This window comes from Mirounga angustirostris, unplaced genomic scaffold (genome assembly GCF_029215605.1).
Source record: "Mirounga angustirostris isolate CCGP_5_RB_7025 unplaced genomic scaffold, mMirAng1.0.hap1 SCAF_12, whole genome shotgun sequence".
Lineage (NCBI taxonomy): Eukaryota > Metazoa > Chordata > Mammalia > Carnivora > Phocidae > Mirounga > Mirounga angustirostris.
In genome coordinates, this window is record NW_026991720.1 from 85703339 (window position 1) to 85730004 (window position 26666).

The 26666-nt window shown below is 36.9% G+C and overlaps 1 protein-coding gene across 1 annotated transcript in view; it reads right to left on the bottom strand.

The window, feature by feature from the left end:
* Nucleotides 1-26666, bottom strand: part of RELN (reelin) — a 530360-nt gene that overhangs the window by 146322 nt on the left and 357372 nt on the right. The window contains exons 17-20 of the mRNA XM_045864852.3: nucleotides 22838-22904; nucleotides 18820-19053; nucleotides 17989-18150; nucleotides 13074-13310 (exon numbers count right to left, since the gene is read on the bottom strand). Of these exons, the coding sequence (XP_045720808.1) occupies nucleotides 13074-13310; nucleotides 17989-18150; nucleotides 18820-19053; nucleotides 22838-22904 (700 nt within the window). The remainder of the gene's footprint in view (nucleotides 1-13073; nucleotides 13311-17988; nucleotides 18151-18819; nucleotides 19054-22837; nucleotides 22905-26666) is intronic.

Genomic DNA, 26666 nt, shown 5'->3' on the forward strand with positions numbered 1-26666 from the left:
AGAGCAACAACTCTCTCATCAGAAAAGCGACCAGTTTCTGGAAGGTAGGAGGTGCGGAGAAGTGAATCCGAGGCGATATTCGGGAGGATAGACGGCGGGGGAGGGGCCTCCATAGGCCGCTTCTGGCAAGTGATAGAACCACGGAGCACAAAATCGGGACTTTTAAAAGTCTGCTCCGCCGAGGGACGTCACTCTGGTGGCTAAGCGGGGGGTGCAACCCTCTGGGACAGTGTGGTCTCAGGACCCTCGGGGTCACAGAAAGACCGGGGGTGCCTGAGGGCGGCAGAGCTCCCAGGTAACGGAGCAGGGAAGCCGGCTGCAGAGGCGGAGCCCAGGCGCGGGCTCTCAGCTCGGGGTGGCCATAGACCGGGATCCGCGGCACAGTCGGGCCCCTGCTCCTCCAGCAGGGACCCCACAAGCGGCAGATCCGGGGAGACTCACCTTCCTCCCCTGGGAGGAGCGGCACAGGAGCGCACCGCAGGGATCTGCTGGGTTTGGAGACTCCACCCGGGGTCGGGTGCCAGAGATAGAAATGCGCGGTCACAGGCCGGGTGAGCACGGAGTGCGGCCGGAGACCGGGGAGACAGGAGTGACTGACGGCTTTTCTCTGGGGGCTCACTGAGGAGCGGGGCCCCGAGTTCTCGGCTCCTCCGGGGCGGAGATTGGGAAGCCACCATTTTCACTCTCCGCCTCCAAAGCTGCACGGAAAGCTCGCAGGGAACAAAAGCCCCGGAGAGCAAACCCGAGCAGATTACTTAGCCGGCAGGGGGCAAGGGCGGGGCAATTACGCCTCCGGCAGAGACATTTGGAAACCACGGCGACAGGCCCCTCCCCAGAAGATCAGCGAGAACAGCCAGCCAAGACCAAGTTTACCCGATCAATGAGAACGGCAGAACTCCAGCGCTAGGGGACTAGTGCACATAGAATCCACGGCTTTTTTACCATGATTCTTTAGTCTTTTAAAGTTAATTTTTTTTAACTGTCTTTTTGTCTTTTTATTTCTTTTTGAATTTTTCTTTTTCCCTTTTTCAACTAACATCTTATCAATCCCTTTTTAAAAAAAAAAACATTTTTATTTTTCATTTTTAGAGTCATATTCTATCCCTTCATAATAGTTACCCATATTTTTGGCTTATATGTATAAGTTGTTCTCTCTTTAAAATTTTGAGATAGTTTCTTCTAACAGATTAAAATATACCCTAAATCTCTAGTATATGGTGTTTTCTATTCCCCTGCCTGATCACATCCTCTCCCTTTTTTTTTTCTTTTTCTAAATCCTCTTCTTTCTTTTTTCAAACAACTTCTTATCAATTCCTTTTATAAAATTTTTTATAATTTCCATTTTTATAGTCATATTCCATCCCTTCATCATATCAACCCTTATTTTTGTACATATATAAGTTTTTCTTTCTTTAAAATTTTGGGAGGCACTTTCTTCTAAAAGACCAAAATACACCCCAAATCTAGTGTGTGGCACTGATCTATATACCATATAGATCATATTTGATCACATTCTGGTTTTTCTTTTGTTGTTGTTTTGTTTTGTTTGTTTTTGTTTTTATCTTTATCTTTTTTTTTTTCTTTTTCTTCTTTCTCTCTTTCCCTTTCTTATCCCACTGCTTCAGGTCTTTTCTGATTTGTTTAGAGTATATTTTCTGGGGACATGGTTACACTGCTAGCATTTTGTTCTCTCAATCTATTCTCCTCTGCACAAAATGACAAGACGGAAAAAATCACCTCAACAAAAAGAACAAGAGGTAGTACCGACTGCCAGGGACCTACTCAATACGGACATTAGTACGATGTCAGATCTAGAGTTCAGAATCATCACCTTAAAGATACTAGCTGGGCTTGAAAAAAATATGGAAGTTATTAGAGAAACCCTTTCTGGAGAAGTAAAAGAGCTAAAATCCAACCAAGTAGAAATCAAAAAGGCTATTAATGAGGTGCAATCAAAAATGGGGGCGCTAACTGCTAGAATAAATGAGGCAGAAGAGAGAATCAGTAATATAGAAGATGAAATGATGGAAAATAAAGAAGCTGAGAAAAAGAGAGATAAACAACTACTGGATCACGAGGGCAGAATTCGAGAGATAAACGATACCATAAGACGAAACAACATTAGAATAATTGGGATCCCAGAAGAAGAAGAAAGAGAGAGAGGGCCAGAAGTTATAATGGAGCAAATTATAGCAGAGAACTTCCCTAATTTGGGGAAAGAAACAGGCATGAAAATCCAGGAAGCACAGAGAACCCCTCTCAAAATCAATAAAAATAGGTCAACTCCCCGACATCTAATAGTAAAACTCACGAGTCTCATAGACAAAGAGAAAATCCTGAAAGCAGCTCGGGAGAAGAGATATGTAACCTACAAGGGTAGAAACATTAGATTGGCAACAGACCTATCCACAGAGACTGGCAGGCCAGAAAGGACTGGCAGGATATATTCAGAGCACTAAATGAGAAAAATATGCAGCCAAGAATACTCTATCCAGCTAGGCTGTCATTGAAAATTGAAGGAGAGATAAAAAGCTTCCAGAACAAACAAAAACTAAAGGAATTTGCAAACACAAAACCAGCCCTACAGGAAATCTTGAAAGGGGTCCTCTAAGTAAAGAGAGAGCCTAAAAGCAACATAGACCAGAAAGGAACACAGACAATATACGGTAACAGTCACCTTACAGGTAATACAATGGCACTAAATTCCTATCTTTCAATAGTTACCCTGAATGTAAATGGGCTAAATGCCCCAATCAAAAGACACAGGCTAACAGACTGGATTAAAAAACAAGATCCATCGATATGCTGTCTGCAAGAGACTCATTTTAGAACCAAAGACACCCCCAGATTGAAAGTGAGGGGGTGGAAAACCATTTACCATGCTAATGGACACCAAAAGAAAGCTGGGGTGGCAATCCTTATATCAGACAAATTAGATTTTAAACCAAAGACTGTAATAAGAGATGAGGAAGGACACTATATCATACTTAAAGGATCTATCCAACAAGAAGATCTAACAATTGTAAATATCTATGCCCCTAACATGGGAGCAGCCAATTATATAAAGCAATTAATAACAAAAGCAAAGAAACACATCGACAAAAATACAATAATAGTGGGGGACTTTAACATCCCCCTCACTGAAATGGGCAGATCGTCTAAGCAAAAGATCAACAAGGAAATAAAGACTTTAAATGACACACTGGACCAAATGGACTTCATAGACATATTCAGAACATTCCACCCCAAAGCAACAGAATACACATTCTTCTCTAGTGCCCATGGAACATTCTCCAGAATAGATCACATCCTAGGTCATAAATCAGGTCTCAACCGGTACCAAAAGATTGGGATCATTCCCTGCCTATTTTCAGACCACAATGCTTTGAAACTAGAACTCAATCACAAGAGGAAAGTTGGAAAGAACTCAAATACATGGAGGCTAAAGAGCATCCTACTGAAGAATGAATGGGTCAACCAGGAAATTAAAGAAGAATTAAAAAAATACATGGAAACCAATGAAAATGAAAACACAACTGTTCAAAATCTTTGGGATGCAGCAAAGGCAGTCCTGAGAGGAAAGTATATAGCAATACAAGCCTTTCTCAAGAAACAAGAAAGGTCTCAAGTACACAACCTAACCCTACACCTAAAGGAGCTGGAGAAAGAACAGCAAATAAAGCCTAAACCCAGCAGGAGAAGAGAAATCATAAAGATCAGAGCAGAAATCAATGAAATAGAAACTAAAAGAACAGTAGAACAGATCAACGAAACTAGGAGCTGGTTCTTTGAAAGAATTAACAAGATTGATAAACCCCTGGCCAGACTTATCAAAAAGAGAAGAGAAATGACCCAAATCAATAAAACCATGAATGAAAGAGGAGATCACAACCAACATCAAAGAAATACAAACAATTATAAGAACATATTATGAGCAACTCTATGCCAGCAAATTAGATAACCTGGAAGAGATGGATGCATTCCTAGAGATGTATCATCTACCAAAACTGAACCAGGATGAAATAGAAAACCTGAACAGACCTATAACCACTAAGGAAATTGAAGCAGTCATCAAAAATCTCCCAAAAAACAAAAGCCCAGGGCCAGATGGCTTCCCAGGGGAATTCTACCAAACATTTCAAGAATTAATACCTATTCTTCTGAAACTGTTCCAAAAAATAGAAACGGAAGGAAAACTTCCAAACTCATTTTATGAGGCCAGCATTACCTTGATCCCAAAACCAGACAAAGACCCCATCAAAAAGGAGAATTACAGACCAATATCCCTGATGAACATGGATGCAAAAATTCTCACCAAAATACTAGCCAATAGGATCCAACAGTACATTAAAAGGATTATTCACCACGACCAAGTGGGATTTATCCCTGGGCTGCAAGGTTGGTTCAACATCCGCAAATCAATCAATGTGATACAATACATTAACAAAAGAAAGAACAAGAATCATATGATCCTCTCAATAGATGCAGAAAAAGCTTTTGACAAAGTACAGCATCCTTTCTTGATCAAAACTCTTCAGAGTATAGGGATCGAGGGTACATACCTCAATATCATAAAAGCCATCTATGAAAAACCTACAGCAAATATTATTCTCAATGGGGAAAAACTGAGAGCTTTCCCCCTAAGGTCAGGAACGCGGCAGGGATGTCCACTATCACCACTGCTATTCAACATAGTATTGGAAGTCCTAGCCACAGCAATCAGACAACAAAAAGAAATCAAAGGCATCCAAATTGGCAAAGAAGTCAAACTCTCACTCTTTGCAGATGATATGATACTTTATGTGGAAAACCCCAAAGACTCCACCCCAAAACTGCTAGAACTCATACAGGAATTCAGTAAAGTGGCAGGATATAAAATCAATGCACAGAAGTCAGTGGCATTCCTATACACCAACAACAAGACAGAAGAAAGAGAAATTAAGGAGTCGATCCCATTTACAATTGCACCCAAAACCATAAGATACCTAGGAATAAATCTAACCAAAGAGACAAAGGATCTGTGCTCAGAAAACTATAAAATACTCATGAAAGAAATTGAGGAAGACACAAAGAAATGGAAAAACGTGCCATGCTCATGGATTGGAAGAACAAATATTGTGAAGATGTCAATGCTACCTAGAGCAATCTACACATTCAATGCAATCCCCATCAAAATACCATCCACTTTTTTCAAAGAAATGGAACAAATAATCCTAAAATTTGTATAGAGCCAGAAAAGACCCTGCATAGCCAGAGGAATATTGAAAAAGAAAAGCAAAGCCGGCAGCATCACAATTCCGGACTTCCAGCTCTATTACAAAGCTGTCATCATCAAGACAGCATGGTACTGGCACAAAAACAGACACATAGATCAATGGAACAGAATAGAGAGCCCAGAAATGGACCCTCAACTCTATGGTCAAGTAATCTTCGACAAAGCAGGAAAGAATGTCCAATGGAACAAAGACTGTCTCTTCAACAAATGGTGTTGGGAAAATTGGATAGCCACATGCAGAAGAATGCAACTGGACCATTTCCTTACACCACACACAAAAATAGACTCCAAATGGTGGAAAGACCTCAATGTGAGACAGGAGTCCATCCAAATCCTAAAGGAGAACACAGGCAGCAACCTCTTCGACCTCAGCCGAAGCAACTTCTTCCTAGAAATATCGCCAAAGGCAAGCGAAGCAAGGGCAAAAATGAACTATTGGGACTTCATCAAGATAAAAAGCTTTTGCAAAGCAAAGGAAACAGTCAACAAAACCAAAAGACAACCGACAGAATGGGAGAAGATATTTGCAAATGACATATCAGATAAAGGGCTAGTATCCAAAATCTATAAAGAACTCATCAAACTCAACACCCAAAGAACAAAGAATCCAATCAAGAAATGGGCAGAAGACATGAACAGACATTTTTCCAAAGAAGACATCCAAATGGCCAACAGACACATGAAAAAGAGCTCAATATCGCTCGGCATCAGGGAAATCCAAATCAAAACCTCCATGAGATACACCTCACACCAGTCAGAATGGCTAAAATTAACAAGTCAGGAAAGGACAGATGTTGGCGGGGATGCGGAGAAAGGGGAACCCTCCTACACTGTTGGTGGGAATGCAAGCTGGTGCAGCCACTCTGGAAAACAGTATGGAGGTTCCTCAAAAAGTTGAAAATAGAGCTACCATATGATCCAGCAATTGCACTACTGGGTATTTACCCCAAAGATACAAAAGTAGGGATCCGAAGGGGTACGTGCACCCCGATGTTTATAGCAGCAATGTCCACAATAGCCAAACTGTGGAAAGAGCCAAGATGTCCATCGACAGATGACTGGATAAAGAAGAAGTGGTATATATATACAATGGAATATTATGCAGCCATCAAAAGGAATGAGATCTTGCCATTTGCAACGACGTGGATGGAACTGGAGGGTATTATGTTGAGTGAAATAAGTCAAAACGAGAAAGACATGTGTCATATGATCTCACTGATATGAGGAATTCTTAATCGCAGGAAACAAACTGAGTGTTGTTGGAGTGCGGGGTGGGGTGGGAGGGATGGGGTGACTGGGTGAGAGACACTGGGGAGGGTATGTGCTCTGGTAAGCGCTGTGAATTGTGCAAAACTGTTGAATCTCAGATCTGTACCTCTGAAACAAATAATGCAATATATGTTAAGAAAAAAAAAAAAAGAAGAAGAAGAAAAAGGTAGCGGGAGGGGAAGAATGAAGCGGGGAAATCAGAGGGGTAGACGAACCATGAGAGACGATGGACTCTGAAAAACAAACAGGGTTCTAGAGGGGAGGGGGGTGGGAGGATGTGTTAGCCTGGTGGTGGGTATTGAGGAGGGCACATTCTGCATGGAGCACTGGGTGTTGTGCACAAACAATGAATCATGGAACACTTCATCTAAAACTAATGATGTAATGTGTGGGGATTAACATAAGAATAAAAAAAAATTAAAAAAAAAAACATTTGGGGTTTTTTTCTATATTGATTTTGTATCCTGCATTGTTACTGAATTTGTTTACCAGTTCTTAGAGTTTATTGGTGAAGTCTTTAAAGTTTTCTGTATATATCATGTCACCTGTAGATAGAGACAATTTTACTTTTTCCTTTCTGATTTAGAGCATTTTATTTCTTTTTCTTGCTTAATTGTTCCCACTAGGACTTCTAGTACTATGGTCGATGAAAGTGGGGTGGGCATCCTTGTCTGGTTACTGATATTAGAGGAAAAGTTTCAGCTTCTCACCATTAAGTATGATATTAGCTGCGGGCTTTTCATATATGACCTTTATCATGTTGTGGTATATTCCATATATACCCAATTTGTTGAGAGTTTTTATCATAAATGCCTGTTGAATTTTGCCAAATGCTTTTTCTGTATCTATTGAGATGATCATATGATTTTTATCCTTAATTTTGTTTGTGGTATATCACACTGATAGATTTGCACATGTGGAACCAACCTTGAATCCCTGGAATAAATCCCACATAATCATGGTGTACGATCCTTTTAATGTATTGTTGAATTCAGTTTGCTAATATTGTGTTGAGGATTTAGTTTTGGTAGGTTGTATGTTTCCAGGAATTTATCCATTTCTTCTGGGTTATCTATATTTGTTGGTGTATAATTGTTCATAGTTCTCTTACAATCCTTTGTATTTCTGTGGTATCAGGTGTAACTTCTCCTCTTTCCTTTCTGATTTTATTTGTTTGAGTCCCTTTTTTTGGTGAGTCTAGCTAAAGGTTTGCCTATTTTGTTTATTCCAAAAAACCACTCTTAAGGGGGTGCCTGGGTGGCTCAGTCGGTTAACTCTGGCTCAGTCAGTTAAATGTCTGCTTTCGGCTCAGGTCATGATCCCTGGACCCTGAGACTGAGCCCCGCATTGGGCTCCCTGCTCAGCAGGGAGTCTGCTTGTCCCTCTCCTTCTGCCCCTCCTCCCATTCATGCTCTAATAAAGAAAGAAAATCTTTAAAAAAACCCCACTCTTACTTCCATTGGTTGACTTTTCTACTTTTTAATCTCTATTTCATTTATTTCTGCTCTGATCTTTGTTATTTCCTTCATTCTTCTAACTTTGGACTTAGTTTTTCCTTTTTATCTACTTCTTTGCAGTGTAAGTTAGGGTGTTTACTTGAGATCTTTCTTGTTTCTTAATGTAGGCATTTATTGTTATGAAACTTCTTTTTGCTGCATCCCATACATTTTGGTATGCTCTAATTCCATTTTCATTTGTCACAGATATGTTTTTATTTTTCTTTTGATTTTCTTGACCCATTGATTGTTTAATCTCCACATTTATGAATTTTCTAATTTTCTCCTTGTAATTGATTTCTAAAGTCATACCATTGTGGTAGAAAGAGTTGCTTGATATGATTTCAGTCTTCTTAAAAATTTTAAGACCTGTTTTGTGTCCTAGCCTATGATCTATTCTGAAGAATATTTTGTGTGTGCTTGATAAGAATATGTATTCTCTGGGGGCACCTGAGTGGCTCAGTTGGTTGGGCGACTGCCTTCGGCTCAGGTCATGATCCTGGAATCCCTGGATCGAGTCCCGCATCGGGCTCCCTGCTCGGCGGGGAGTCTGCTTCTCCCTCTGACCCTCCTCCCTCTCATGTGCTCTCTCTCAAAAAAAAAAAAAAAAATCATAAAAAAAAAGAATATGTATTCTTTGCATGGGATGGAATGTCCTTTTGTAAATATCGGTTAAGTCCATCTAGTCTAATGGGACCTTGAAGTTCAATGTTTTCTTATTGATATTCTGTCTGGATGCTCTATCCATTATTGAAAGTGCGTTACTGAAGTCCTCTATTATTATTGCATTGTTGTCTATTTCTTCCTTTAGGTCTGTTAATATTTGCTTTATATACTTAGGTCCTCCTATGCTGGGCACATACATATCTACCAATGTTATATCCACTTGTTGGATTGACCCCTTTATCATTATATAAGGACCTTCTTTGTCTCTTATTATGGTTTTCCCCCTAAAGTGTATTTTGTCTGATATAAGCTTAGTTAACCCTGCTTTCTTTCGGCTTCCATCTGTATGGAATATCTTTTCCATCCTTTCATTTTCAGTCTGTATGTGGTCTTAAAGCTAAACTGAGTCTCTTGTAGGCCGCATATAGTTGGGTCTTATTTTTTTATTCATTCAGCCAGTCAATGTCATTTGATTGGAGGATTTAGTCCATTTACATTTAAGGTGATGATTGATAGGTATGGGCTAACTATTGCCATTTTGTTAATTGTTTTTTGGCTGTTTTTAATTCATTTGTTTGTTTTTTCTCTTGCTCTTTTCCTTTGTGATTTGGTAATTTTCTGTAGTGGTATGCTTAGATTCCTTTCTCTTTATCTTTTGTGTATTTACTATAGATTTTTGCTTTGTCGGCACCATAGGCTTATATAAAACCTTATATTTGTAACAGTTTATTTGAAGCCGATAAGTTTGAATGCGTACTATAAAGCTCCACATTTTTACTCCCTCTACCCACATTTTGTTTTTGATGTTACAATTTACATCTTTTTATCTTGTGTATCCATTAACAAATTATTGTAATTATAGTGATTTTTACTACTTTTGTCTTTTAATCGTCACACTAAGTTTATAAGTGATTTAGTTACCATCATTACAACATTGGAGTATTTTGAATTTAACCATATACCTACCTTTGCCAGTGAGGTTTATACTTTCAAATGTTTTTCTGTTACTAGTTAGTGCCCTTTTGTTTCAGCTGTCAAAGCTTCCTTTAACATTTTTGTAAGGTCCACCTAGCAGTGTTGAAGTCCTTCAGCTTTTTGTTTTCTTTTTTAAAGTAGGCTCCCCACCTAACATGGGGCTCGAACTCATGACTCTGAAATCAAGAGTCGCATGCTCTACTGACTGAACCAGATGGGCACCCTGAACTCCTTCAGCTTTTGCTTGTCTGGAAAACTTCTCTCTGCTACTAAAACGAAAAGCCAATTCTAATATGCTATAACAACCATCCCTCACAGCTGTATACGTTTTGAAACCAGAATTTTATATATATGACAACAATGTCCTTATCACCTGTATACTTTGCTAGTCTATTAGATAAGATAGACGAATGTCAATGTCCTTTAGTATTATCACTAACAGTATTAGTCAGATAATCTTTAACAAACCTCAATTAAAATTATTCCCTTAGTGATCTTAAAATATATGGAGGAAGTTTTAAAGACTATTTTTAGAACAGAAAGCAGATAGCGGTTCTGATATCAGATACTGTGCATGGAAGAAAGGAAAGTCCTACAAATAATTAACAGCAATTCATTTCTCTGTGGGAAAAAAGTGCTCTATGATGACACACTGTAAAGTGATTTATAGTATATTGACTCTAATTCTTCTAACGAAAAAGCAATTGTCCAAGTTCTCCCTGGAGAACACTCAGCAGCAACAATCCATGCACATGGAAAGTCATGAGTTAGAAAACGAGAACCAAATGAACTCACAGCTGGGAAAAGCCAACAATAATTAATTTAACACCAGCCATTTGTAGACAACATGTATACATTTCAAAATTTCCCTTGAGAGGAGCAAGGTCATTGAAGGGCAGAGGCTACATACTTCAACATGTTCAAAGAATGTTTACTTAATAAGATAATATGCTCCAAAGGTTTTACATAAAAAAAAAAAATAACAACTCATCTTGGACTAGGAGGTTAGGATAAATAGTTGGTAATACCATCACTTGAATTTCAATATTGTAACAAGTGTTTCTGAAAAACATTGCCAAAATGAGTTCTCGTTGAACTTGAACTATATATTCCTCAACAGCAGCAGAGAGAAAACAGTGTCATTAAAAGGGGCTTTATTCTGACTCATTGGCTAAGAAAATGGAACAGTTTGAGATCTTCCATGTTGCTTCATTTTAATGAGCGGTGAGAATTTTTCATGTCCTTATTAAAGTAGTTAATGTATTTCTCTAGTCTCATTATCACTGCCAGAGTATACGCTGTTGTTTCATAACCAAGACAACTCCTTTTCGTTTCAGAGAAGATCAGAAAGTCAAATCTGATTGCTCACATGTGGTTGTTAATAAAACTCCCATGGGGCTGCTTAAGGTACCCATGGGGATTGTACAATTATTTATATTTTCTTATGGTTTTCTATAATTACTGTGATTGTATTTTCACAAAGTAAATGTATCTCCACCAATTAAAGCAGTGGTGGGTTAAGAATATTCATCAGACTCGTGTGAAAGGATATTGTTCTTAGGGTTTTGATCAAAGCACAGAAATTAAACTGCTGTTATCATGCATTCAACCCAAGTGTTAAATTAAAATGCTCAGCAACTTTGGAGTCTATTTGAGCAGATGTTAACTATTTATGAAAATAAACATGATACAGGACTTGCATTCATGATATGACTCACTGTTGCATTAAAAGTGCTGGGAAAAAAACCTACTACACACATCATGGGGGATATGGTTTATGGTATATGACTGATTTGAATTACTGTTAATTCAGGTCAATTTAAATTTTCAGAAGCATATAATTCTAATAAATCTCATTTTGCTTCTTTGCTTCTTCTTACTTCACCTCACCCCTTTGTCTTTTTTGAAGTCTCAAGGACTAAGAAAGAATGTTCATAAAAACAAGCATCTGAGGCTATCAAATAAAAAACACACAATATAACCTTTCACACTTTCCCATATAGAAATCTCATTCTATCTAGTTCAACAGTGCTTGCAGCAAAAGTGACCAGCTGTACTTCCATTCCATTAGCTGTTATTTTGACGCTAGAATGTTAGCCTGCTGTGTGTGAGATGTGATGTCCATGTACGATTCCCATCAAAGGTAATTTTCTGTGCAATGGTGTGTAAAATTTACCTCTAATTATGATAAGGTCACTGATGGGTCATTTATGATATGTTCTCTGGAGACAACTGTGGTGAATAGCTTTCGGTGACATTCGTCTGGAGAAATTAAATTGGTCTGACCATGACTCCATAGAAAGTAAAACTCCCTTAGAAAATTATTCCTCAATCATGTTTAAAGCCTTAGAGGAACCGAGAGAGGGGCAGTATGCACACTGGTGAAGGCTGTGGGTTTTGGAATGAGGCAGACCTGAGTTTTAATCTAGAGTCACTGGGCCTAGAAGCCCTATGTGGTCTGGCCTTTGCACAATTCTTGGCTTCTATTCCTGACATTTGCTCCCTCCCTCCCTGGGCTTCCTGGTTCTTGACTATGCCACAGTCAGTCTCACTTCTGGAGTTTTTGCACTGCAAATTTTCCTGTGGTTGGAATGTTCTTCTTTCAGATCTTCATGTGGCTGGAATTTCCTTTTTCTCCTACATTCTAATCAGTGGAATGTATCATATCCACCAACTGAACTCCCTGAACATAGCCTCCTCCTTCTCCCTACCTTAAGTAGCCACCTCTTGATGCCAGTTAATCACTGAACGTGATTCTACTGAAGTTCTTAAAGTCCTAATCATGGTCTTAAATTATTTATTTACTGTTTATTATATTTATTTACTGTTTAATGTATAACAAAGCTTGCATTTGACCATAAATCTAAGATGGAAAGGTATCTTGACTAGGATATTCCATAATCTTGAAACCCCAACAACATTAACTATATGGTTTGGTGGTCCAATACTGCTTGATAAGATGGATTTAAAAGGAGATCTTAGTCAGTAAGTTAGGGATGAAAAAATTTCCTGGACTGTATGTAAGACAGCATGAAAGAGAACTAGTTATGACAAATTATTAAAATAGTCATTAGAGTGATTTCACATTTCACCGTGATCGTGGTGGGCCTCTACGAAAGGACTATGTGTTAGTCACTTTAGTTATTAACACTTTTGGAAGAGGGTTTTTATATGTAACAGTGGGTTATATTTATTTAAATCTATCAGTATTTTGCTTTCAGTCCTCCTTCCCAAGATATCTTACTTGTAGACATAATAATGACTTTTGAAATGGTTCGTATTCAGTAAATATTTGTCAGCAAATGAATAAGTGCTGGATGGACTAGAAGATCATTCTTGTGTTCCAATCCTCAATGCAAATTATAACAACAAGAGAGATGAGGGATTCTTACCAAAGTGTCCAGTCGTGGCCACAGTATGGCTGAACATTTCCAAGGTAGAATCCCAGAGATTGAGTGACCTCCACAAGATTGGTAAAGTCAAGGCTAATGCTGTTGAAAAGGATAGATGTCATGATAATCTCATCAATGGCCCATACGTCTTCTCCCTGGGAAGAATGATATGGTTGCCACCATCTGAACTGAATTCCAAACTGTCTTGCATCATCTGGTAACTCTACAGAGATTATTCTAAAGGAAAAAAAATAAAAGTAAACATTCCGATTACTTTGATATCTTCAAGTACAAACATCCACAAAAGAATATTTTTCTCCTGTGGTACAGCATTTAAAAAAATAGTTCTTCCACTATTATAAACGTTCTTTTGAGATTTCCAATTTCTTGTCTGACTCCAAGTCCTCTAAACACATCCAAAATATGACTGCTTTCAGGAAAGCTAACTCAATAAAACACAGTTGTCAAAGTGGCAGGATTTGTCCCTTCGTCTGAAAAAGGATCGTGGGCACCTTTTTACACATATTACAGTTTGAGGCTGTTTGGAACTGTGGCACTTCCTAATTCCCATGAGTTTAGCAGTGTATGAGGTGACTTGCTGTGTCATGGTGGTTATGACAACAAACCTGTATGTGACAAATGGGGAAGAAAATTAAGAATAATATCTAATTTCCAGGAGCAATTACTGCACACAGCAGCAGGAGACCTACATTAATTGCCACTGCAACATCTGCCTGAAAGCTCCATAAATCACCGTACCATGCTGCTCACATCCATACACAAGGTGAGATATGAAGCAAATGCCAAATGGAACATTTGTCTCCATCAATGCACACTTAAATGCCAGGAGAGGTGTTCGCAGCAAACACACACTAAAGGGACTGAGTCTTTTTCCCAGCGAGCAAAGGAAAGCTCCCTAAGACAGGTGACTAGTTGGATAATTTAGAAACAAATTATTAAAAAAAAAAAAAAAGAAATTATTTAAAAACTTCAATGTTGGGGCGCCTGGGTGGCTCAGTCGTTAGGCATCTGCCTTCGGCTCAGGTCGTGGTCCCGGGGTCCTGGGATCGAGCCCCACATCGGGCTCCCTGCTCGGCAGGAAGTCTGCTTCTCCCTCTCCCACTCCCCCTGCTTGTGTTCCCTCTCTCGCTGTATCTCTCTCTGTCAAATAAATAAATAAAATCTTAAAAAAATAAAAAATAAAAAATAAATAAAAACTTCAATGTCTAAGGCTGGATTTAATTAGAAATTAGATTGATTTTCATATTTGTATTACGTTTATTCTTAGTTATTGCATAAAAAATGTCAAGTCACATTTTGGAAATGTAATTTTTTATATACTTAGAGTTATTAAAAAATGATATCTATTTTCTCTTTACATAATTTGTATATGGAAATATGGGATAGAATAACATGATTTTCATCACTATTAATTATACAAACTACCAGTAAAAAACTGGTAGAATTTTTTGCAATGTGAGAAAACACACTTTTTAAATAATGAAAAATCAATATTCAAATACAGAAATACAAATTTTAAAACACTGCTTGAATTAAAATAACATTTATGGTTTTTACTTTTAAATATTTATGGTTTTAAATACTTTAAATCTGTTAATTTTTTTACCAATGTGAAATATTAGAAGAGTAAAATTTAGTTAAATTGAGTATTTTAGTAATTTTCAATTTCTAAGTATTTATTAAATAATCAAACGAGTATATTTATTTGTATTAACGTATCAAATATGTAAAGAAATAAAATAATTAAACTATATTTAAACTGGCTCAATAATGAAAACATTATGCATTAATTTAATAATTTAATTTGACCATTATGTTACTGGAAAATTATAATTTTCCTTTGTATTAATAATTTTAGAAGCAGTTACTATTCTCTCTGATGAAAATAAAGATAATTTAAAAATAACACCTGAAAAGTAGAATTTCTCAGGCAACTTCAAAGGTCATTTTCCTTTATTCTAGTGCATATATATATATACATACACACACACACACACACGTGTGTGTGTGTGTGTGTGGTAATAGTAATTGAAATGACCAATATTTTCCTTGACAGAGACATTAAGACTGTGGGTCTGTAATCAGACTCTTGGGTTGAAGTCCCCATTCTGACTGATTAACTAGTAGTTAATAAATTCTATTAGCTAGTAGTTAATAGTAACTAGTAGGTAATAAGTTTGCAGCTGCAGGGAAGGTACTCGACTTCTTTGTGGCTCGCCATCTTCATCAGTGAAGTTGGGATAATATCCTTATAGCAAAGTCAGAGACATTTTTTGGTTTTTCACTGTTGTGTCTTAGTACCTAGAATAGTATCTGGCATACAACAAAAACTCAACAAATTTTTGCTGCATAAATGAAGTACATATTGTCCGTATACCCCAACAGAAATTTGAATACTGAGGCACAGAAAGGTCAAATATTCTCCCTAATGTTAAGCAGCTTTCAGGTGACAATGCCCAGAGCTGGGTCTAGGCAGGATGGTTGTAGGGCCCGTGCTCTTGATATTTACTTCATATCTGAGTGGGGTGGGAATGTCTGCTTCCACTACTCTGTGCGTACTGCAGTGGCTGGTCAGAATAGCTATGGAACCATTTGATCCGAACATTCCTAGAGCCCAAGGACTTGGGTCAACTTCCTGTTATCAATCTTCCTTTTGGGGCAGAGACTAAGCTCAGACACGTCTTGTCATCACATAATCAAAGCAAAACTAAAATAAAAATTGGCTTTATAATAATTTCAGAATAAGAAACAAGCCCTATAATTAAGAAAAATGTAGAATAATTTTAGTTTCAGCAGTGATATAAGGTTTTACATTAAAAATACCAATTAGTTCTTGACATTCTAGTCAGTGTGAATTAAAAGATCAACTTAGATAAATGTACAGGCTTTACATTTTATAAATAGCCAACAGATAGAGTTCCTTTATTTACTAAGTGACTCACAGGCAAACAAATTATTAGAAATCGGCTAGGAGTAATAGTGATTAGCTAACTAGCATATCTAATTTATGGATCATACCTCATTTTCGAACAGCCAAGGCTGAAAGGGACAATATGGAATTGACAGCAATTACAGGCAGCAGTTTATACTGAAGAAAATACAACAAATGGCTAAAGGCATCAAGATATACTTAACTCTCCGATGAAGGACTTACATGGTTTGTGTTATTTATTGTAAAAAATGCAATTTAGAATCTAGAATATATCAAATTCTACTTCTGCCATGTCACCTTTTATTAATATTTGTAAGAAAGAGGGAGATGGAGGAAGAGTCTCATGGAGAGAGGTACATGCGTGAAAAATAAAAGTGTTCTTAATACCTCTACCATGTTCTCTTTTTAAAAATATCTCCACTCGATCTTAATCTTTCAAGCAGTGCACATACGTAGTGCTGAAAAGCCATGTTGATTCTGCTTAGAAGAAAAATGTTGCTGTCAAATGGCAGGATTAAATGCACCTTTGCCAAAGCACATTAAATGTGTAATTATTTTTCATATCAACAAAGATTAATTAAATTTCATGATAAAGATTGATTATTGAATTTTGGAGCTGTCCATCCTTGTTAGAAAAAATCATGTTTTAGGCCAACTTGACTTAGGACAGTGATATTTTCTTCATGCTCTCATCATTATTATTATCATCTTGATTCTCATTTAATTCTCTTTTAATATTTACTGGAGAGTCTATGAAATGTTTCTTTGGTATTCATGTGTGTCTACTGAGTGAGAAAGTTGAGCTTCGCCTTTCATTTACCTTTATAGGGAAAATACTCAACACATTTGATGTGTTCTTAAAATTTTATAATGTAAATAATTGTAATCCATAATTTGTTAACTATTATCTCTGTTACATGCTACTCTATTTTCTATGAAAATATAAGTTCTCATTTACTTACACACACCTAAATGTGGCGACTGCTGTCGGCAACATTTTTAAGAATATAAAATCTATGATCAGTGCCCCTGTCTTTTTGTATTGGTGCCAGTGCAAACCTCAGAGCCCAAAGCCCTCACTTGCTTTCATATTTCCCCATGATCAAAATGTACTTCCAAAAAGGCAAATGGTGGTAGTTCTTTACTAACTGTGAATGTAGCCACAATGTCACCTCTTCTAAAGGTATTTTAATTTTCTCATTCTCCTCTTCTGCAACTTTTAAAAGACTTTCAGTGAGCAGGTCAATAGTGTTCCAGAAGAGGCGAGGGCCCTCTGGACATCTCTGAAATTATACCACAATGGTGATTACTACCCTGATGACATCACAGGATGGCTCTGCTTGAAGCCAAACTTAAATCTCACAATCGCAACTATAGGTTATGAAATGGATAAGCTAAAGAAAAGCAGAAGTGGCCTGAAGAAAGACTTTAAGTAAATCCTCACACTCCATTTTTGTCAGGGACTCTATACCTGCTAGAAAAACTTACCTATACTCCTTACTTAATCATATTACATGCAAATTTTAAATACATACTGGTTATCAGATTTTATGAATTATTGTCCCATGTAATTTATTATAACATATTATAATATATTGATAACAATTGCTTGTTAACAGCATTTATAATTTAGTACCATATCAAAATCATATACAATAGGCTGCAGTAGAGTTGAATAAGGATAACAGTGTTAACTATTTTTTCCTTTCCTGGGCATCAAAATATTTCCCTTAGATATACATTTCAAAATATGAGAATAAATTTCCTCAAATTATCAGAAATCAGTAGGACTAATGAAATAGAAAAATGTGACTTGCTAGTTTTTTTATTGCAAGACACATCAATCTTTGTCCTCATCATCTCTCAGTGGAAAAACATCTTGACTCTTATACCAGTTGAATGATGATTTCCCCAGGAAGGAGATACCACTCTAGCCATTTTTCCAAATGCTTTCCAACGTACCTGGGCTCATGATAGTTGAGATATGAATAGTGCTCCAAGAGTTTCCAAGTTATCCCATTATCATACGAATAATGCAACAAAACTCCTTCACCAGGCTGGTCGGGGGCTCTGCATGTGCTCAGAACAGACTTGCTCCCCAGCCTCAGTGTGAACTGGAGAAACCTAGACATGAATTGTCTGTAATTAGTGTGTGCATAAACATTTTTAATCTTAATGCTCATTTTGGCTTTTAAAGAATTCCAAACAAATTTAAATGAACTACTCAAAAGCTGCATGTTTCCACTCATCTCCCTTTTATAAAATGTAAGTAATTTCACTGTGAGATGTACGAATATGTGTAGAAGATGAGGTCAATGCATGTTTATATGCAGATATATCCATACAAATATAAGTGTATGTTTATACATACTTGTATACTATGTACTTGTGTACATACACTTAAAGTGCCAATCATTCCTTTACTGCATTATTTATTAGGCACTGGGGGAAGAGAAGATGTAGAATAAATCTAATCAGCCTCTGCAAGCTGTCAAATAAAACTACATAAATAATTAACTAGCCCTTGGCTTAAGAACACAGTTTTGATGCTAACATTTCATATGTTTAAAAACCTAGTCAGTCATTAAGTATCTTAAAGTCATCAGTAGGCCTTTTAATTTATTAAAAACTAGGGCAAATTAACCCTGTATAAACTAACTGTAAGCTCCCTCTTGGTTAAAGATTGAAAGATGTACATATCAGCAAAAAAGGGAGAAAACTGGAGAATAAAGAGATCTAAATTCAATCATTAGCATCTGGTTTCGGTATGTATTCCACCCTGCCTTAACTCACCTGGATTGTGAGCTGTCAAGGAAAGAGGTAATTAGCTGACGCCTCCCATCTTTGTTGAAAACCAGGGCCTTACCACTGGCCAAGACACCACAACCAAAGCTGACTTCAGCACCACGGATAGAGTAAAAGTTATGGTAAGAGGAGAGCCTGGAACTTCCAAAGCTTTCAGAAATAAACATTGGGAATGTCTGGGATGCCATCTCACAAGCTGGGCCAGAAAATCCAGGGTCACACCTGAAAGAGATACCATAAAATAAAACTTTAAGCCGTTGGTCCTTTCAGAGATCCCTGAATCTAATTCAGGGAGGAGGAAGTCCAGGGGCCAGGATTTGATTGAATGGTAAGCGAGGCTCATTAGTCTTTGGAAAACAATGAATCTGAAGACTTGATAAGGGTGACTGACTACAAATATTCCAGAAAAATATAGTCTTTGCACAGCCTTGCTATAAAAAGCTTGTGATTAAAACAATAATTCAGCACTCATCTTTAACCAATGTCAGCGATTTGTCTGCATCTAACATTGTGCACATTTCCAGTTTAAAATCTTTGTAAAAGGTGTATTATCATGTATATACTTTTATTCTCAATTATGTTCATTAAATTGGTAAAAGAGACATCAATAAGATACTTCCAGAGACATCTGGAATAAATTTCCTCTAAGAACAAATGTAAAAAATACACATGATGTTTGTGATAGAAATTATGTGAAATATTTGGAAAAGATTGTAAAATAAATCTATCTTTATTTCAAACTTAGATTGACACTATAAAGGGAATGTGAACACCTTGTCCTTAGCCGAACTATGCTGCTCACAGTGGAATCCAAATTAGTAGTGCTTCACGAAAAAGAAAAACAAAACAGAACAAACCCCACACGACAACTTGCCTCCTGCTGTATTTATATTAGAAAACTCACTGAAGGTAACTCCATAGGCGAACATCAGAAACTTCTTATATTTTAAGGCATTTACTCATCAGGAATTAGTTTTAAATTCTTTTCTTCTTTTCTTTTTTTTTTTACTGCACTATTTCTTTTTCACTATCTATACAATGTCACCCTTTATAAAATTAAATTGTGCCTTTTTGGGGTGGGGTGAGGGGTTCTCATCTAAGCATTCAAAACCTCCTAAAATCTGAAACAAGCATTTTAGAAAGCCATGAAGTACCAATGAAGCGATATTATGACGTAATTCTGAAAAATACTTCTTTAGCACTAGTGCTGAAACTGGGACCTATGCTGGCCTAACAGAGAGGGTCCACGGAGTGGATGAACAAATGTCAAATTGTATGTGTATTGGATATTATGGGGGAGAAGAGTTATAGTCATTATCATATTATCAAGGAAGCTGGACCCTAAAATGCCGAGAACTGCTGCAGCGTGAAGTCTGAAGGTTGTTCAGCATTAGGGATGGGAGTGGGGAAGAAAACCAGTATTTATGGAGCATGTAAATAAGCCTCAAACAGTATACTTCTTTCACATGTTATCTCACCGACTTAGTGAATAGCCAAGTAGTTTCCAAAAAGGATAACAACTTAGCTAAGGAGGACATACTTTGACACTAGAAAACTGAATGCAGTTTTCCATGGCCACAAATTGGAATCCGTGTTCCCCAACAAGGCATGCATTTCAGGGCAAATGCATTTCTGTGTCTTTTAAATGTATCTTCTTAGGACCAGTGATTGGGAGACATTAGTGATCATTTAGAGATGACTCACATTGGAGTCAGTTCCCATTTAATGGTTTTCGAAGTATACTTTTAATGAAAAGTTATGTAATTGGGAAAAAATGCTGATCAAGATTCCATTCATATATTTAAAAATACATTTGCAGCCTTTGTTTTGCAGTGGAACAGTAGGGTAACCCAGTTGGGAGATTCCAGGAATGGCATGAGGCTCTCCTGACTCCAAAAATATCCCCTATTGGTTCATCTCCCCAACCTTAAATGTGGCATTATGGTCACCTTGTATGTCAGGATAAAAGGCCCCAGTGTTAAGCTATGTGGATGACACCCATGTAGGAAGGTTTCTAACGCTTTCTGTCCTTCTCACTAGTACCTCTAACAGGGATGGGCTTATTAGGATAAAGAGTTGTCCATTTAGAAACCCAGGCCTGGGGATTATACACAGGCAAGAAAGTGTTAGGCAGCAGGAGAAGCAGAATCCTGGTAGCAAGGAACAGTAGTGATGAGGGGAGCAAAGTAGGAAGAGAAACAAAGCTGCAAGGCCCCTAAACTGGAGGATCCATTTAAAAGAAATAAATAGCACTGAATATAAATTTCTTTTCTATGCCACTTTGCTCATACTTGACAAGTCACATATTGCTGGAAAAGGACGTAGTAGCCAAACATTTAGCGCAGCCACAAATGAACAAAACCGATGAATATTACAAAAACATTGTCAGAAATCGGAGAAAAAACCTCAAGTTCCAACTGGTGAAAATATTCTGAAAAACCTGAGAAGGAGGAAAAGGCTATGATTATTCAAGATAATGTACAGTGTCAAAAAAGAACAATGCCCAAAGGCATAAAACTGCCATTCAGATTTCTGTTTGCATCTATCATGAGTGACACAGATGGCTGTCTTAATAAATGCACTGAATGCTAACAGGGAGACTGTACACAAAAAACGAGGTATGAAGTATAACTATTCTAATTATAGAGGGGTCTTTTAGAAATAGCACTTTCTATTTTCATTAATAAAAGCAGCTGTCCTTTTAGATAATTTGTTTTCAAAACTTTTCAGGACAACTTCAGGAATTACACAGATGTCTGGCGTTCTCGTGTTAATTTTATTTGAAATGCACTAAATGAGAGGATGGCCTGGTTAGGGATGACAGATGAAGAGAACAACTTGAGGAAAACACCAGATAATGCTTCACAGATCTAATGAGTCAGTGTTTTGGGGTGGGAGCTGGTAGTTTTATTGAAAAGCGAACTTTTGAATTCTTTCATACTTTCTAAAACATTTCTATTGTGCAGAGAGATTTCTTTGCTAATTAAATTCATTGCAATATAGTTAAAAAGTTAACATGACACTCTAATGTCAGTGCTGACAAGTGTCTTGCCTCATACATATAATTTCCAAATGATCAGGTAGAAATCTCTTCTATGAGTTCTCCATTAATTAATTATTACTCTTTTTGTTTGGAGGACAAGAAGAGACAGACTAGATGATCAGTTGTTGAAAACTTATCTATATAACAAAGATTGTGGTTTCAGGAATTTCCAGGATACTTTATAATTAAATATTAAATATTAATGTGGGAATGACATAGTATATATGAATATCCATTCTTGTTATAAACATAACACAGTGCTTCAGTGGTGACTAGATATTAACTATTCATATAGAATTTCAAACTTCATATTTAACATCATTATTATATACCTATAATATACATGTATATTATATACATTTATATATCATTTTGAAGACCCAAATGATTTTTGAAAGTAAGCAAGACTATCAAAAACTAATGATGTAATGTATGGTGATTAACATAACATATTAAAAAAAGAAAAAAAAGTAAGCAAGACTGCAAAATTATATTTAAAGATGAATTTTCTTATCAAATCCGCTAAATTTGGCTCATTCTAGTTCCCTTTAGTCTTGGGTCAGTATTGATTTACATAATTCATTTACAAAGCATGCTAGGAATTAAAATATGGCTCAACAACACTAGAACAAGTTTATGGAAAAACAGCATATTAAAGAATGTAACCAAAGAAAAGGCAGTCATCAAGCTATGAAGAATTCAAATTTGTTCATAAATTTACACGAAGTATGCTAAATTTGTTCACAATTTAGCTTCACAGAAAAGTTATTTATTCATCAACTTCCACCTACAAAAGACACTTAATAGTCTATTATGTTTAAATTCCCTTTGGAGAATCCTACTTTGATCTTGGAAAGACCTCAAAAAGCCTAAAAAGGAAACAAGTTAAAATGACTTGCAGCCTCAATATATAAAATACATATAAAAAAAAGAAGCATAATTATTATTTTAAAAAATGCTTACTTGCAACCATGTCGAGTACACTGTCCTCGGCCAGAACAGAACTTGAGACACGATGGACCAATATAAACTGCAGGCAGGGCAAAAGACAGCATGTAAAAAAAAATGGCAAAACCAACTGGAAAAACCAAGAACAACATCAGCATGTGAATCAATTTTGTGAAGCAATACTCATAAAATCTAGCCCATTCTGTGCATGTTGTGCGGAGAAAGCCAGGATAACACAGAGTGCTGTGTGACAAGGTAAGTGCTTAGCTACAAATCTGCTGGAAATATTTTAACTTAATTCTTTCAAGATTTTAATGTTCCATAGCAAAAATAGGTAGGAACATACGATTTGGGTTCCTTAATGGAGTCTCTTCAGCTAAAATGATTTCAGGCAGAATATTGTGCTTCTGACTTGAACTTTCTATAAAGTTTAATTTTTTTTTAGGTAGAAATAAAGAATTTGCAAAGGATCAATTTGATATATCAAGAAATGGACACTTAACTTAAAAACTGTAACTTCCATTCTTATCTGGTTAAAATCTATAACACATTACAGATGATTGTTACATATCTTTCTAAATATTAACCCATCCTTCCTGAAATGGGGAATTAAAAATCTGTTGTTGTGCATCAAGTCTTCTCTGAAATGCAGATCTTTTCCTAAATGGTGGGCTTGACTGATAATGATATTACAAACCTCAATTCTAATCTTTGGAATGCCAAGAAAAGGGTTCCTGGTGGTTGAATGGTAGGTTCTCAGATCATCAGACTCAAATGCATTTAAAGATATTAAGCCTCTTGATAACCGACCAGTACAATGAATAACACACCGAAAAGTGTGAAAAATGGAACAAAACCAATGAGGAATTAGAGATGCAATGGTGGCTAAGACCTCACATATTCAATTTTAGGCACAAACAAATTTGCATTCCATTATCATTTTTTTCCTGTCTCATAATCATGTCAAATGATTTCATTTTAAAATAAATTTCCCTGTGGATAATGCTCCTACAAACACTTGTTCTCTGGAGCCAATTAATTCAAGTGTGATGCAAAGCAGCCAGGAACAACAGCAAGGAGGAACAGCTTCCTTCCTTGCTGAAGGAAGCTGATGGTTAAGGAAGAGATCAGATAGCAGGCTGAGTGGTTAAAGTTATGGGTTCTGGGTGTCAAATTACCCTGGATTCAAATTCCCACTTCACCTGGAAAACTCTGGATAAGTGATTTATCCAGTGCTCCTATTCTTTAAAGTGGGATAATAGTCCTTGGAGGAAAGAGTAAATGAAATGTTCATGCTTGGCAGGCTGCCTGGCACCATATGGTTATGATCACCATATACTGGCGTCAAGAATCCTTCTTGCTCCATCTGCCTTATTGGCCTCTACTGGACAGCACCAGTGCTGAGAAATAGGAAAAGGCTTCATTCAGTCTTCTTTAGCCTGGTAAAGCTTATGGATTGTTTTCCCAACACACTTGATTTTATGGCTGCAGTAGGATTTATTCTGAGTTCTGTAAATGGTTCATTGCATTTTGCGGGATCACTCTGGAGGGCTTCCCTAGAAGGTACCTATGTCATAGTTCAAAAAGCTTCCATTGTAAAAAAAAAATTTCAACAATAAAACAAGATTTTCCAAGTCAATGAAAATATTGCAATTAAGCATCTTGTCATCCCTCCCCGCTAATGATGGGGTCACTGGGATTCACAGCATGAGTAAGTTTATAGGCTGTTTTTCCTAAGAGTGTGGAAAGGATAGATTCGTTTTTATCACTATTATTAATTTAATCAAGTCGAAAAAACTAAAAAGTGATAACAAACATACTTTGCTCTAGGATTTTCCATTTTGCTAAGAACTTCAGGATAATTCCAAAAATACTTCCTGTACACACTAGCAGGAAAAACATACCTAACAAAAGTAGGATATTGACCTGTTTTTTTCTCTCTGTTTTCCTTGACATGGTTCGGAATTCCATAGAGAAGTGGGAGAGATTTCAGAAGTGTTCTTTGGCAAGTTGGCACACATTTCTCTTGGGAAGGACTAAGTGTGTGTCCTTTTTTTGCCTTATGAAGAAGCCAGAGAGCAGGTCTTGTTTTTGTGAAAACCTCACATGTAGGATGACAACAGAATTGAGAAAATTCTGCCCTAAGTTTTGCATTTGACCTGCACTGCTCATTCCATATATTCTTACCTTTTCTCATTCTACTCAAAACACGATGGTGGGACACTTTCTGACTTGGGATCATGTAGTAGCCTTCTTTAGGAAATTTAGATATTCTTTTCATAGGCTTACATGTGCTTCATAGCACTCTTAATTTCCTCATTTGCTTTATTATTGGTTTTTTGAGTTTTTTTATTATTATCAAAGTAATATAAGTTCATTATAGGACCCCTAAAAAGTATGACAGCAGGGGAAAAGTCACTCATATCCTACTATCCAGAGGCACATACTTATTCCCTAGAGCTAATTAACAGGTGTTGTAACTCAAATGCTATGCAAAATGTTCTACCAATGGAGGAAGTCCATTTTACCAAATTAATCTTTAGATGGTTTTGCAAATGTACTATGTTTATGTACTATGTTAAATGTACTATGTTGACGTATGTCGTCTCTGAAGTCTGGGCCTCTTACTGGTCTTCTCTGAACACAGACTGCTTAAAGAATTTACATTGGCTTATCAGTAAATTATCTTGCCTGAGGTTATTCCTGAGTTTCAAGAATGTATTCCATTAAATGTGTAGCAATTTTTTGATTATTAAAAAATAGCAAAAAGATTGGGGTGCCTGGGTGGCTGGCTCAGTTGGTTGGGTGTCTGACTCTTGATTTCGGCTGGTGTCATGATCTTGGGGTTGTGGGATTGAGCTCCCCGTCAGGCTCCACACTCAGCTCGGAGTCTGCTTGTCCCTCTCTCTCCTGCTCTGCTCCTCCCCCTACTCCTCACTCATGCTCTCTCTCTCTCTCTCCAATAAATAAATAAAATCTTTTTTAAAAATAGCAAAAACATTATTAAAACAAGGGAGGTCAGCATGAAACAATGATGTAGGCTTTTCCTACATCATAAAATTGACCAAAGTCGGTGGCTATGCTAAATTTGCTTAAGTATTGACATTTGTCCCCCCTCCCCTCCCTTTCTAATTCCTCGTAGTGTAACTCTTCAGTCAAATTGATATACTCTGAAAATAGGAAATCTATGAATCTGCCTGTAATGAGAATTATTAAAAAACTAGAGTGGGCTACTAATAACAAATATAAGAAATTTACAGTCACGTACCCCAATAACTTAAAATATCTTCTCTCCTGTATACTTGTTACAAGTGATACTGGCTTTAAAGTCATGCAAAAACGATCAACAATTCACTTAAAAATTAAAGATAACATAGGATATTTTATGTATATCTAAATTTTCCTCTTATACTGTTTTCTGAGAAGGAAGTAGAAGTTTTGCTTCAGAAGTTTCATTCTAGAGATGATGTTCCCTTATGTGTGGTGTCTGCATCTAAAAGATAAGCGTTCCAGATGTTGCAGTAGTTACTAAGAGAAGAATGGGTCTTATTTTAATACATGCAGTATGGTAAGTATTTATGTTAATTTTGTATAAAACATTCAAAGAAAATGTTAGGATATCCCCTGTCATCAGCTGTGAATTTGAGTTTCAGGGCTTTACGCATTTTTACATTATGTATGTTGAAACATTCTGGCATCTAATATTGCTGACACTGCTGCCTTTTTTTTTCTGATTGTGCATCCCTGGGTTTCTAACGGAATGCAAAGGAGAAAGGGAAGAAAGGGCGTTTAATGAATCGCAAGACCATGACTTAGAAATGTGATTAAGTCTGTACCAACGAAC